Here is a 14,824-nt window from a genome sequence, read left to right on the forward strand (position 1 = left end):
AGTAGCTCGCACATGGTACAGGAACCTCGCGCCCGAGACAATCAAGAGTTGGGCGCAGTTCGTGCATATGTTCACCTCGCACTTCATCACCAGCAAGAAGTGTCCGAGGTCATAAGAAAGCCTCATCAACATAGTCCAGAGGGAAGGGGAGTCGATTCGAAGCTACATCAAACGCTTCAACGACATTTGTTTGCAAATCCCCGACCTGGATCTCACTGTAAGACTCACGGCAGCAAAGAAGTGTATCACCCACAGGGAATTCAAGTGGCACGTAGTGGCAAACAAGCCTAAGGACATCACTGAATTCCTTAAGCTCGCCGATCAGTTCATTGGGACAGAAGAGGAGATGAACCAGAAGACCGAAGCCCCAGTGGAGAAGAGAAAAAGGGAAGATGACAACCCGAACAACGGTGGCGGTAAAAGAAGAAAAAGAAAGTCCCCAACCAGGGGGGAAACAAGACAGGTTAGCATTCTCGAACTCCTCCTGTTGAAAGGACGAACTACACCCCCCTCGACGCGAAGCGGGGAGAAATCCTCATGGTGATCAAGGACGCCTCTTATGTGAAGTGGCCACCTTGGTTGAGGGGAGATCCCGCCACTAGGAATATAAATGTTTACTATCATTTTCATAAAGATCACGGTCATAGCACCGAGAATTGTAGAAATCTCCGCGATGAGATAGAAGAGCTCATCCGTCGTGGATACTTGAAAAAATTTGTACAAAAAGATAATAAAAACCAGACAGATCGACAGGGGGAGCAAAGGAGAGATGCTCCAGAGTCCAGTAGCAGACAGAGTGAGCAGCCTCAGAGACAGCTGCCCGAAGAGAGACCAATCCGCGGGGTAATCAATATGATTACTGGCGGGTCCATTGTCGCAGGCTGCACCTCGGCAGCAGGGAAAGCCTCAGTTCGTGAACTGGAACGTGAAGAGAAGAATCCACCGAAGCGACCTAGACTCGAAGATCCAATATTCTTTACAAAGGATGATGCACGCGGGGTTCAGTATCCCCATGACGATGCCCTAATCATAAAGATGAGGATCAACGACGATGCCCCATGACGGTGCCCTAATCAACGATGCGCGCGGGGTTCAGTATCCTGTTCAAGGACGCATTTGACAAACTCCGGCTCCAGGAAGGTGACCTCAAGCCAACAGATACACCCCTGGTGGGCTTTAGCGGAGAAGAGGTCAGACCACTAGGTCGAGTCTTAGTACCCGTAGAGGTCGGCCTATTACCCACGCACTTCTTGCAATGGTTTCCACCTGCTACCTGACCATGAAGTTCCCTACGGACTACGGAGTAGGGGTAGTGCGAGGCGAGCAACTCGAGTCTCGCAAGTGCTATGTTGCCACTCTCAAGGGGAAAGCCAAGATAGCGGCTGATGTCAAGCTCGAGCGACCTGTGGAGTATCCCGAGGAGCGAGCTACGCCAACTGAAGAGACGGACCACATCCCGGTCTCGAAGGAAGATTTAGCCAGAACTCTCCAGATCGGCGCATCGATCGAGGAACCCCTCCGTTCTTAGCTGGTATGCTTTTTTACTTAAACATTTAGACATATTTACGAGTTACAATAAAACGAGAGGGCTTAAGAAAAGTGGTTGTTCAGATTAAGATTCAAAGTATCGATACGTATCATGCCGGGAGCTTCCCAATACACTCCTATAGGGGTTGTATCGGGTCAGACCATGGTTCAGAGGGTAGTTGGGACTTAAACCGAGCCCTTTGAACCGGTTTTGAAAAAAATAAATAAAACATAAAAAAAGCACTGACACAGGCTGATACGCTTGCGGTCCACGTGCCGGCATGGCCCAGCCCGCAGCCCGATCCAACATGACCCATATATATTATTTATATATATTTATATAATATTATATAAATTATAATTATATAATAATATAGTATAATATATTAATTAAATAAATTTATTTTTTAATTCTATTATACTAATTTATTTAATTATTATATATAAGCAATTTTATACATCAAAATTCATATAAAATTAAAATTTTAAGTTTTTTGTTATTTTTTTAAATAAATAGCTTTGGCCCGATGCATGGCTCGACGTGGCCCAAGGCTCGGCCCATGGGCTAGCCTAGCCCATAGCACAACACAACAAGGCACGGTCCGGGACGACCTGCACTTTGCGTGGGCCGCCCAGGACACCTCTACTCCTAGACATGGCTAAGTGGAATAAAAATGATGAAATCATTTAAGTGTCTTAATTTAGTCATTGTAATCACGAGTAATTTGATTCAAATTTTCACATCCTTAAAATATTTTAGGATTTATTTCAAGATAAATTTAATTTCTAGGTTGGATTTAGATCGATTTGAGTAGGGACCAAGTAAACCCTTAGATCCCTTAGACCTTGAAACCAGCCTAAGTGTTCCAAAATAAAGTAGATGTTTGGCATCGGTGCTATGAACACAACACCGTTTTCTTATGTTTGAGTTGTAAGTACCGTTTTTTCTTATTTTTTGTTTGGAAATGGTGCTGTCACATATGCTGTTTTCAGAGAAAGCAACATTGGTTTTGTTTGATATCAATGCTATAGAACTATTTTCAGCATTAGTCTATATTATCCAATGTTCAAGATGATGCCACATCATTGCATCATTGTTGGCAAAGAGCTGTTTTCTAAAAAAATATTAAATTTGGCATTACCACACTTTCTCGATTTATAAGACATGGTCTGAAACAATATTTTTTTGAAAAAAAAATGATACCAAATAAGAAGCCGTTTTCTAATGCACCGCTTTTTACGTGGTGTCGTTATTCATTTATTCTACCTATCCATTTACTCACTCACTCGTATCTCAAAGCATGTTGAAAGCTGCACATGGGCACTAGACCTGTTCATGGGCCGGGCTTTCACTCAGTATTAACAAATTTTTCTAAGGCCCGAACCCGAGCCCAACCCGACCATCGGGCCTACAACTTGGGCCCAAGCCTGGCCCTCATAAAAAGCCCGAAGCCTGAGCCTGAGCCTGGGCCCGAGCCCGAAATTTAGCCCATACTGTTACTACTGTTGAAGCGTCTGAATAGAGAGAGAGAGAGAGAGAGAGAGAGAGAGAGAAAAGAATAAAAAATGTATATATTAAATTATAAATATATATTTTAATAAATATTATATTATTTATGTATTTTATATATAAAATTTATATAATATATAAAATACATATTATAAATTTTATAAAATATATAATACTGAGCCGGGCTTTTTTGACAAATCCCGAGCCCAGCCCAAAACACAGTCGGACTTACTGTGTTAGGCCCGAGGTCAGGCCCGCGGGCCTAATTACATAACCAAGCCCGACCGGGGTGCGGGCCGGGCCATCGGGCTACCCGGTCCATGAACAGGTCTAATGGCCACATGGGGAACATGAGTCCGGCTTCTATCAGGGCACAGTCCATGCTCGCACCGTTCGTCCGTTGGTTAATGCGTGCGAAATGAATTAAACTCTCGCCAGTCACTCTCATTCTGCTATTCTATTACTTTTCTTTTTTTTGACTCCCGACCCAGTGCAGGTTCGAAACATAAAATATTTTTCTCTTCCTTTAATTGATTCTTTGATTTTTTTTTTTTTCTGGGTATCTGATAAACGAAAAGGAATCAAGAGAACATTTGGTCAAGAAGTAAAACGAGGGCCATTGCAAGACCAAGATTGAAACCGGATCATACGATTAAAAGAAAGACATCGACACCGAAAGAGATTCCTCCTCTTCCTCCTTGCGACATGGCTTCCTTTCTCTTGATCTCTGCCATCACCTTCCTCGACTCATCGAGCACTTGGCACGATCTTTGGCAGTAATAGCCTTCAATCACGTAAACGAATCTGGTGTTGGATGAAGAAGATCATCCTGTAGTGTAAACACATGAATTAGAGCTCAGAAGATTCATGTGTTTCCTTACGCAGATTCCTTGACTTTGAATATAAGCTAATTCTCTACAAATGTCATAAGTTTCTGCTAAACAACAAGAGAACTGAGATCAATTCTTTTATTAATGAAAAAAATTGAGAATTCAGAGAGAGAGACCTTGCGACGCATGGTGAGGAGGGGGGTTGCCTGAGCCGTTCATGAGGAGGATCTGTTCCCTATTACTGTCCATATAATTGTCGATCCTAAAATCCAACAATCTGTCAGAACCGATCACCGTAAACCCATTACAACTGAATAAGAGTGTCTTTCTCCACACGGTTAGCGGATCTACACACACCCTCCCGCTCCTACTTTCCATCACTTCCATCACCCGTATTTCTTACTTCCACGACCTTTGATGTATGACATCTCGACAGAACAATCTTCTCTCTCCTGGGTCCGGCTTCTATTAGGGCAGAGTCCGAAATACCTGAGGTTTTTCTCCGACCGCCGGTATTAACAATCGCCGGTGATAGCTGTTGGTCGCCGCCGGTTGGAGAAGGAGAGAATGAGAGTGACTGGCGAGGGCAGATTCTGGCAAGTCTCAGGAAATGCAATGGAACGAATGGAAAGCTAATGGCGTGAGGGATATTCCGTTTAATTCGTTTCGCACGCATTAAATCAACACACGAATTAAAAGACGCGTGGCACGTTCTTATGCTGCAAGAACGGTGCGAGCATAGACTGTGCCCTGATAGAAGCCGGAAACCGTCAAGACCACTCTGTATAGAGGAAATCTACATTCGCAGCATACGTTCTTTTTCCGAACTCCCAAGAATCGTGTTAACTATGACTAACGACTAACGAGGGTTCTAGGCCCCAAGGACCCAAGCCCCAACCTGCGGCATTGTGTCACGACGGGGGCCAATCCGACTGGCGCCAAATATTTGACGCGCTGGGCGAGCCGCAAATATTTACAAAACCGGTCTGCTTCTGATCCTCCGGTTCGACCAAGTTTTTAAGACCAACCAACTGAACTACCCGCTCTCGTGTTTGGGGCTTTTGGCTTCGTTGCTCCAAACCAAACCGCGAGTCCGTGTGACATCGAATGAGGAATTCAGCAGCCGAGTCTGAATGTGATCATGATCGAGATTATAAATCTTGACACGTCGTATCTGCAAATCAAACGGTTTGTAGAGGTGGGTCATTACATTGTATTAAATGCAGTATCACGAGATTATTGCCATACTTATCAGACAAACAAAGCGAGACCTGAGAAACCGGTACAAGCTTAATCCCTCTCGCCCGGCTGTCTGCCTGCCCCTGCGTGTGTATCGGGCTATCTCAGAATGGCCACGAGATCTTTGTGGCGCTCCCGAGTGAAGCTAGCGCTGGCCTTCACCGCCTTCGGTGGCGGGGCTGCTGCGGCGGCGATCTCAACCTCCGACGATCCCTCAACCACCTTGAAGCTTTGTACCGTTGTTCCCCTTCGCCTCGTTCGCGATTCATTTACCGCTGCCACCATGGCATTCGGTTTGCCTCTCCCTCTGAATTCTTTTTTGTCTATTTGATTTCTATGGTTTCTATCTCAAGATCAGGGTTAGATTTCCGAACTTGCCCGTTTAGTTGAGCTTTATATGTTTAGGGTTTAACTAAGGTATTCAGACAGAGAACTTGGACGCTAGTTCATCACAAAATGGTGAAATTGTATTTACACGGGTACAAAATTGAGTAGGTTTGAAATATTAGGAGCATGTGAATGTTTGTATAGCTATTTTGAATTTATGATTGTCCGAATTAGTTGACGCTCGTCTTAGGAGTACCTACTCATGCTTACACCATTAATGGTCGGTGTAACAGCCCGCAGGATCACCAGCACAAGGATCCTGAAGAACATCCAGATCCAATGGTGAGGACCATTAAGAGGGCATATTACTAGTAGGACAATTACATTTTTCTTATTGCATTACAAACACTGAACAATTAAACATTTTCGCTGGAAAATGCATAATACATCGTTCCTTTAATTGGAGGTGATAATACCGAAAGAATAGTAACTCTGGATAAATTTAGTTGATGCTAGTATAGACTATAGAGGACGTATATTTTATAAACCATGTCATCAGCACAACGATGGATGATGGATTGGTCCAATAAACATGTCTGTTCTGTTATATAAGGAGGTGTCAATCTCAATCAAGGTTCATAGAGTGACTTATGAGTTACAATCGAAGAATTGTGTGTCCACTAGGGGTTGTATCGGGTTCAGATCAAGGTTGTGTGTCCACCTTGATCCTGAGGTGTCAAGGTTATATGGATATTTAGAAAGTTATTCTGAGCCTACAGATTTTACCTTCACCTCAAAAAGTGAGTGCCTTGATCCTAAACTGTTCTTTATACATCACATACTTACATTAGAAAGTTGCTTTTGTCTAGTCAGAACCTTTTGTTGTTCTTGATATATTTGGTACTTTAGAGAGTATACATTTCCAGTATTTTTTATGTTGCTTTATGTTTAGACAGGCAATTAAAGTCAGAGTTTTCTTTCTGGTGTTTTCTGAGTGTAGATTATACCCATGCTTTTGCGTCTCGATTTAAATTTCTTCTCTCTGTTGTCAGATTATGAGTACTCGCTGTGGGGGCTTCCAGAGGGAAGTGTTGAGAGGTCAAGAGCCAAACATGAAGTCCACACTAGATGTGCACGTAGGCTTCAAGAATTGTGTTTCAGGAATGGAGGAATTTATATCAAGCTTGGTCAACACATTGGTCAGCTGGTATGCTTTTAATATTCTTTTTTATAATAGCTAAAGGGAAATTTCAATGCTATCTTTATTTCTCAAATTAGATTTAACTAGGCTGCCTATGTTGGTATTATATGATAAAGTAAATTGCCCTTGTTGGATTTTAAGAATCATTATGGGCTAAATATTTTGTGGTATCATTAGAGTTGATATACAGTAGAATGCTATATTATCTAGTAAAAATGTAAATGTTCAATCAATCTATTTTCATTTACTTTTAGATGAAAAGGTAATCCTCGTCTTTGGGCTCCAAATGTCATATTTTCTCCTTGCAGGAGTACTTAGTTCCTGAAGAATATGTTCAGACAATGAGGGCTTCCATGTTGAATAGGTGTCCAGTTTCTTCATATGATCAAGTATGCGAAGTGTTCAAGAAGGAACTTGGAGGGATGCCAGATGAAGTATGCCTCTACCTTTCATTTTCTTGTGTCAAGATTCTCCGTTATGAATATTCTGAATATATGCGAATCATTTGGTTCAGTTGGAATATTGAGGTTAATTCTTGATATTACAGTACTTACAAACACTTATTTGGTGTATAGATTTTTGATGAATTTGACCCTGTCCCTCTAGCAAGTGCTTCCCTTGCACAAGTTCATGCTGCTTGCACGCATGATGGCAAAAAAGTTGCTGTTAAGGTTGTTATTGCGATTTTTACTTCCTTTCCCCTTCATTTTTCTAGTAATATACAATCATAACATCATATTGAATGTTGCAACTTTCTGGTTTGAAGAATAAATTTTTCTTAAGTGAGTTCTCCATCCATGTTCCATTCATACTATCATGTACAGGTACAACACACTCACATGACAGATACTGCGGCTGCAGATTATGCCACTGTAGAGTTGATAGTGAATACCCTGCATTGGCTTTTCCCGACATTTGATTATAGGTAATTTTGGATAATCTTTTTATTTATTTATTTATTATTGGTGTAATTATCAAGAAAACTGTGGGTCTCCATCTGTGTTTTGCACATAGCTACCTATCATATGTTTGTGGGTTGTTTATAATTTATAACACCCCTGATTAATTGAAAGGCTTTGAAATTCAATTGTAGGTGGTTGGTTGCTGAAATGCGTGAAAGCTTACCGAAGGCAAGTCTTCAATATCTTTGATTACAACATCAATACAAAAAAAAAAGGAAAATCTTTTGATTTTTGTTGCTTCAGTACTAGATAATATAGGGGGGGGGTGTTCAGTACTATGGCCATGAAATGTGTGGTGCATTCCATACTACTGGGCCCCGTTCTGGTGTGTTTGAAATGGTAGGTTATGGATCTCAGAACCTGTTCTGTACCATGGTGGTGTGGTGTATTCCAAAGCATTGGGATTTAAAATATAAATATTTTTTGTGAAAATAAACTAAGTTAATGTTTATTGAGTGTCCCAAGGTGTGGTGTGTTCTGGAACATGAGATTTTGGTGTGTTCCAAAATCTATGATATTTTGTATTCCATAACCAGCCCATTTTAGAACATGTCATGAACTTAAAAGAACAGAACCGAATGGAATGAGCATCTACCACAGTACCAAACAACCCCTATAGTTAACCCAATTCTGACTACTCTTGGTCTTTTGAGTGGTGTTCATCAAAGCATGGTAAAATTTTTAATGATTATTTACATGCACATATTATTTTAATTCCGTCTATTGCTGTTTTCTATAATTTGTTATTTATGCAAAGGGGAAAAATAGAGAACAAAATAGTCATGTGACTTTAACATTAGAATGCTAACAAGCAATGCTAGGGTCCATTGTGTGACCTAATTACTGCTAAATGACATGGTGGAATCCATTGAAAAGTATGCCAAAGTTGTCTTGTAGTGTTATTTTCATAGGGCTTCGTATCTTTAAGCATTATTGAAGTTGGGTGATGCACCCTGGCATGCAAACAGATTTCCCCTATTATCAAATCCGAAGTATGCACTGGTGTTATCAACTAGACATCTCTCTTGATAGTTTAATATGCATCCACGCATTCTGTATAAATATATACACTGTCGAAAGAGTGTAAGAACATGGATATTCTTTTTGATTAGTTGCAATTGTGGCTCTCAGGAATTGGATTTCTTGGTTGAGGCCAAGAACAGTGAGAAATGTTTGGATAATTTTAGGAGGTTATCTCCACATCTTGCAGACCAAGTACATGCACCAATGGTTTATTGGAACTTGAGTACCTCAAAATTGTTGACTATGGAATTCATAGATGGTGCAGAAATAAATGATGTCAATACAATTCAAAGGCTTGGAATTCGACCAAGTGAAGTTGCAAAACTAGTAAGTCTGTTACTTCATACCAAATAATTTTGCTTATTGGACTACTTGTATCAAGATAAATGTGTTTCTAGCCTTACCTATTTACTAGTTGATCCATTGACTGGTGAATTGGCTCCTCACAAACCAAGTCACAAGTTGGTTCGTATAGGTTTGAAATATCTGTTGTGTTCTATGGCTTCAAAACTTGAAACAAGGTCCACCAGAAGCTATATCGATCATGTCCTCTATGTATAGATAAGAAGTGAAGATTCCAAATATATATATAACCCTGCCCTTAACTAGCTAGGTTTTTGCAAACTGCAAACCCATGTTCGAATTAGATGAACCACCAAATCAATTAACTATGGTTTAGCCAGCCATTTCATAGTTCTATTCTCACTCAAGGATCCACTAGGTAAAAAAGGTATTCAATCAGTAGTACTCCTAACCATCTTATCTGTAATTTATTTGCTAGTTCACTTGACATTTTGTGCTGACTGTCACAAAAATTACATTATACATGGGGATGGATGATCCAGTAAGGTCAAATTTTGTCCTAAAAATGTTAGAAAGATCATTGATGTTGGGTCTTATGGGGGAGGGAAAAGTTTCCTGCATGTGTGTCATGGAGATGGGACTGATAGGTTGGATCCATGGATGCCATCACATATAAATTCTGTTTTGTTTTGTCTTTTGAGAATGTGTAAAGCAGGTCACTAAGTGCTAATTTTAAAGTTTGCAGGTTAGCCAAGTCTTTGCGGAAATGATTTTCAAGCATGGGTTTGTACATTGTGATCCGCATGCTGCCAACTTGCTGGTTCGCCCTTTGCCGTCTGGCAAGAGGAGCATTTTAGGTAAGATTGATTTTTATGTTGGCATAACCAATTAAATCCCCACTGTAACAGTTATTTTAATTGTTTCAGCATTTATTTATTAGCCTCTCTGATATTGATTTTCTCTCTCATCAAGGTAGCTATAAAGTGAATTCTTCCCAGAATATTTCTGCTCCATATTTTTACACCATAGAAATGCCTTATATTGTCAGTGATTTTCAAAGATTCATTAGTGATAAACTGATAATAATTAATATAGGAGAAAGTACAATTGTCTAGCCAACTTGGAAGCTAAGGAGATAAACCCAAAGAAGCCTCTCAATAGGGAATGACATGTAAAGTCAATACAAAATAATGAAATAGCGCGATCTATCACCCCAACATATTGCCTTCCACATATGGTCTGGAGATGTTCCTTCAATTTCCATGTACTCAATCTCCATGACAACCATGGAGAAACAACTCTGGAAGAAAGGAAAGCATTTATGGAGAAACAACTTTCCATTCCTTCCAGACCCTCCTTTTTGGTAGACATGAAGTTGTCTACGTGCTCCTAGATCACATGATCCTCTTTGCCTGCTCATACATCAATACGATCAATATAGAGTTATAGACTATGCCATTCCCTAATGTTGTACTGTACTTGTAGATCTGTATATAGACTTGAAATATTTTTGGTATGTTGATTATCATAGCCATTTCCATCACCTTTATCTAAACTACATGTGAATTTGAGCCCTGTTTGACACCAAATTAATAAAACCCATCTGAATCCCTTTGGGCCTTTAGGGATTAAAAATATGTTTTGACTACCCTTTTTTTATCACCCCAGGTTTTTGAAATATGAAAGGTGAAACATCTTTTAATTGTAAAATCATGAACATGTTAGAAACTCCTCCTTTTTGGTGTTGTCTTTTCTCTTATTAGTTAATCTGTTGTTAGTCATGGTCATTGGTATCTATCTGATGGTTTCTCTATCATCTCCAATTCTCCATAAAGCAAAAGTGGATTGAACCATCATTGTTTGGATTGAAACAATTTTAAGGTAATTCAAAATATCAAAATATCATAGATACATACAGAGAATGGTTGATCTGTTGGGTAACTACCATATCCAAGATTTCTCATTCTTGAAAGAAACAACAATGACAACTAGCTCAGTTAATTTCATTCCTATCAATTTATACTTGCTTCTCATATGCAGGCAAGAGAAAGCCACAGTTGGTACTGCTTGACCATGGTTTATACAAAGAGCTTGATTTTCCTACTAGAACCAACTATGCTGCACTCTGGAAGGTATTGCATTGTCCTTCCTGAACCCATGCTAAAAAGAGAACTGTTTCTGACTTTTTGACATTTCCTTTCTTTGTCTTGTAACACTTTTTTCAGGCATTGATATTTGCTGATGCTAATGCAATAAAGGAAAATAGTGTGAAATTGGGTGCTGGAGAGGACCTCTGTGCGTTGTTTGCAGGGATTCTTACAATGAGACCCTGGAATAGGGTCATTGACCCAGCTGTTGACCATCTGGTTCTACAAGGAAGTGATAGTGATCGTTCAGAACTGCAGGTTATTCTCCAACTTTTTCTCATTGTTAAACGACTCCCCCCTCCCTCCAATGTTGGTGAAAGTGAAATGCCAAAAGACACCATCCAGGCTGACATTGTACCAATAATTATTTGCATTGGAAAAACTAGCTCAGTAATTGTATTCATACAGTATGTGATTTTGGATTGTATTCATTAATTTTTTCTTCTTTTTTATTTATTTCCTGCATTTTATGATCGTGGTTCGTGTTACAAGTGGGGTTAATGTTCTCATTGCAGTAATTTGGGCCAAAGTAGACAGATTTTCTACCATTGTAATATGCAGTTTATTTTCTCTCTTTCTTGGCAGATGTATGCTTCTCAGTATTTCCCCCAGATCTCAGAACTTCTAAGGAGATTGCCCCGTGTAATTCTGTTAATGCTGAAGACCAATGATTGTCTAAGAGCAGTCAATAATTCTCTGGTATTGCCATCTTTTCCTTTTCAGTAAATGCTATTTGTTGAAAATATCACATTATTCTATGTTGCTCCTCAGAGTTGTTTGACATAATATTTGGTAATGATGTTATAGGAGTGTCCCTTTTTCGATAAGCAACATAAATTTCATTAATTAATGAGAAAATGGAGTGAGTACAAAGGCTGGAAAAGTTCAGTCATCCAAACTATAGGAGTGCTCCCTTGGCCACATAATAATGTTTTGAAGCATAGACAACGCAACTTTTGTTTTTTTTTTTTTAATCTATCTATCTAAATAATTTCTAATGCAAAAAATTCTTTGGTATTAGATTTGATTGCATAGAAAATGAATCAAAGAAAATAAGAGGAAAGAAAAACAAAACACATGAAGAAAATATTTTCTTTGTAATAAAGATTCTTTGATTGCTTAGAAAACAAGTATTTTTTTTAATTTTATAAATTAAATTTTTTGATCAGTAATTAAAAAAAATTTTCTCTTTCCTACAACTTCTTTTGACCTCCTCAATCCTTCCATGCTGATTCACCTCCCCCAACTTTTTGACATACGTAAAAAAAATCCAATTCTATCCCTGAACCCTTCCACCTCTTCATCTTCAAATTCTCTCTCTCTGTGCACCATCCTTATTAAGTAATCAATGATGAGCATGACCAATTCTTACCAACTGATGGTGGCTTAGCTTTTAAAGGAGTCCATAGCTTTTGCCAGCAAAGTATAGATTACAACTGTCAAAATATGATCTAAGTTGAGAACCTACATGAGAATGTCATGCAAAGCGCTAAGTTAGTAGTTCAATTCCTGGGTTTGTCAGTGATATCCTTGAGAGGAACAGGCTTGGAGGTACCATATCCTAGTGTCAGTTATGAGCATGTCATACAAACCTCCTTAGGAGTTGACTCTGTGTGTGTGTGCACCCGAGAATCCCATGGAAAAGGAAATCAGAAACAGAGGACAACCAAAAGATTTGGGGAATAGTATTCAAGGGAATTCTCCACCAAGTAACGGGCAAAAGTTTGACTACTTAGTCCATAATCCAAAATTTTCATTGGATATTTAATAGGCTGTCGTGCTTCATTGCAATTGGTCTTGTTTCTTTTTCCATTGTCACATTTCATTCGTATGTCTAATAATAATTGTAACATTTGAATCTGATATTTATTGCCATCTATGGGCTAAATTGTAGACATACATCCTGCAGGTGCACAATGAATATTTCTTGACTATGTGACCTGTTGGTGAAAAATGAACCAAATTATTGTATAATAACCATCAAGTTGTTGCATTCTTTCATTAGATAAAAAACATTGGTGATTGGAAGAGAATATAAGTGGATAGATCAATTAAGGTTATCTGAAGAAATTCGTCTTGGCCTTCAAAAATTTCCTTGGTAGGAACCATCAGATTGACATATGGTGGTAGTTGGTGTGTTGATTTAGATTTTCTGATAAGCTTTCAACATTCCCTCATCTCAACTATGTATGTTTTATGCACTACTGATATCCTGCAGTAAGTACTACCTAAGATTTTTAGGTTGGAGTTCATTGGACATGGCTATATATATTTTTTTAATAAAGTTGTGTGCCTTAGAATGGTAAGAAATGCCTTGGTTCGCATGGCAAAATGAAAATCTGGGCTGAACCATTTTCCCCTGACACGGCTTCATCGACAGTTGCAGGGATCTAGCCTAGAGACGTTCTTGATCATTGGAAGAGTTTCTTCAGATGCAGTCACTGAGGCGAAGTTGTTGCAAAAGAAATCCTTCTTGTCAGGGCTATGCATATGGTTGGAAGAGGTGTTGGTGGAAGCTCGACTTCTTACCATGCAGATAGCCTTGTGGCTTTTACAGTTGAGGAAGGCTTTGACTTGGTGAAATTTAATACCACAGTGACCCTTCTGCTTTTGATTCTTCACCAGATTCATGGTTAGTGATTATGACATACAGGTTGGTTCGTTGGAGCCCAGGTTTGTTTTATCAAAATTGACAGGCTTTAACAGTTTTGAAAGGCGAATATTTTTACAGACCAATTTTTGTTCTTCACTCACAATTTTTTTGTCCGCACAGCATGATGCTTCAAGCCAGTCTGCAGGCTGTGTGAGCTCAGATTTACATGTTGGTTATTTTCCCTTATTTGTCACAGCAAATAATGTTTTATTTATTTTATTGTATTTGTCTTAAAAGGCAAAAAATGATGCCATGTTGTATAACCCCATGGATGGGGCCAAAGAATATATACTGTGGAATTTATTAAGAATTCTTTGATGATTTACAAACATTTAGATTAAAAGTTGTTTCTGCAGAGTGCAGATGCAAGAGGCAAAGCTTCGAATGCTAATGATTCATTTACGGTTTCCAATTGGACTTTATTCCAGAGCATGACTACACCTACACGAATACGCGGATACGAGAGCACTCACTTTGTGAAAATAAAAAGGCCAAAAGTTGTTCTCCACCCCTCCTAAGACCTCAGATAGCTGGGGGAGCCTGGGGCAAGCGTTAGGTAATGAGGAAATTTTTGAGACTAGCCTCTCCAATCAGGAAGATCGTCTCATATCATATGGAGGTTCTGTAAATCAGGTTTATATGCAGTGTATCTTGGTTACCGTTCCTTAAGTTTGAGTAGGTTACCAAAAAAGAGTTAACAGGAAAGAAGAGACAAAATTCTTCCTAGTAGAGTTTTCCAAAGAGCTGCAGCAACATACTTTGGGAGATTAAAGGTGGTGTGAAGATTCAGAATTTGACTAGGATAGTTGCTCGAGCTAGAAGCTGTTGTAGGATAGTTGCTCGAGCTAGAAGCTATACGCACCAAACACTTCTCTGAACCAAACAGGTCAAGTGAATAGTTTATTCCAATCCAGCCAATTCTGATTCTGGTTCTGATTCCAATTCCAGTCTGAACAAAACAGGTGAGAGGAATAGACAATTCATTCCAGTTTTGGTTGAGCTTAAATTTCTTGGCAAGCCTCTTATATGGGCAATCTTAAGCTCAGTTTGGAAAGAGTACAAATACAAATATGTATTTATATTTATAATCTTTACAAATATA

At 39.3% G+C, this 14,824-nt stretch overlaps 1 protein-coding gene across 12 annotated transcripts in view; it reads left to right on the top strand.

The window, feature by feature from the left end:
• Positions 1-4,917: 4,917 nt before the first annotated feature.
• Positions 4,918-14,824, top strand: part of ATH9 (ABC2 homolog 9) — a 39,018-nt gene continuing 29,111 nt past the window's right edge. For 8 of the 12 annotated variants that reach the window (XR_016082684.1, XR_016082683.1, XR_016082682.1 and 5 more), the window contains exons 1-13: positions 4,955-5,399; positions 6,486-6,640; positions 6,943-7,068; positions 7,210-7,305; positions 7,459-7,559; positions 7,728-7,764; positions 8,728-8,946; positions 9,668-9,779; positions 10,963-11,054; positions 11,148-11,327; positions 11,655-11,768; positions 13,450-13,890; positions 14,079-14,684. Coding sequence is in view for 1 of the 12 variants with exons in the window: in XM_010255571.3 (XP_010253873.1) it covers positions 5,216-5,399; positions 6,486-6,640; positions 6,943-7,068; positions 7,210-7,305; positions 7,459-7,559; positions 7,728-7,764; positions 8,728-8,946; positions 9,668-9,779; positions 10,963-11,054; positions 11,148-11,327; positions 11,655-11,768; positions 13,450-13,650 (1,617 nt within the window). In the remaining 11 variants the exon portion in view is untranslated. The other 4 variants (XR_016082686.1, XR_016082687.1, XR_016082680.1 and 1 more) reach the window with 4 other exon arrangements.

This window comes from Nelumbo nucifera, chromosome 2 (genome assembly GCF_055504915.1).
Source record: "Nelumbo nucifera cultivar China Antique chromosome 2, China Antique-T2T, whole genome shotgun sequence".
Lineage (NCBI taxonomy): Eukaryota > Viridiplantae > Streptophyta > Magnoliopsida > Proteales > Nelumbonaceae > Nelumbo > Nelumbo nucifera.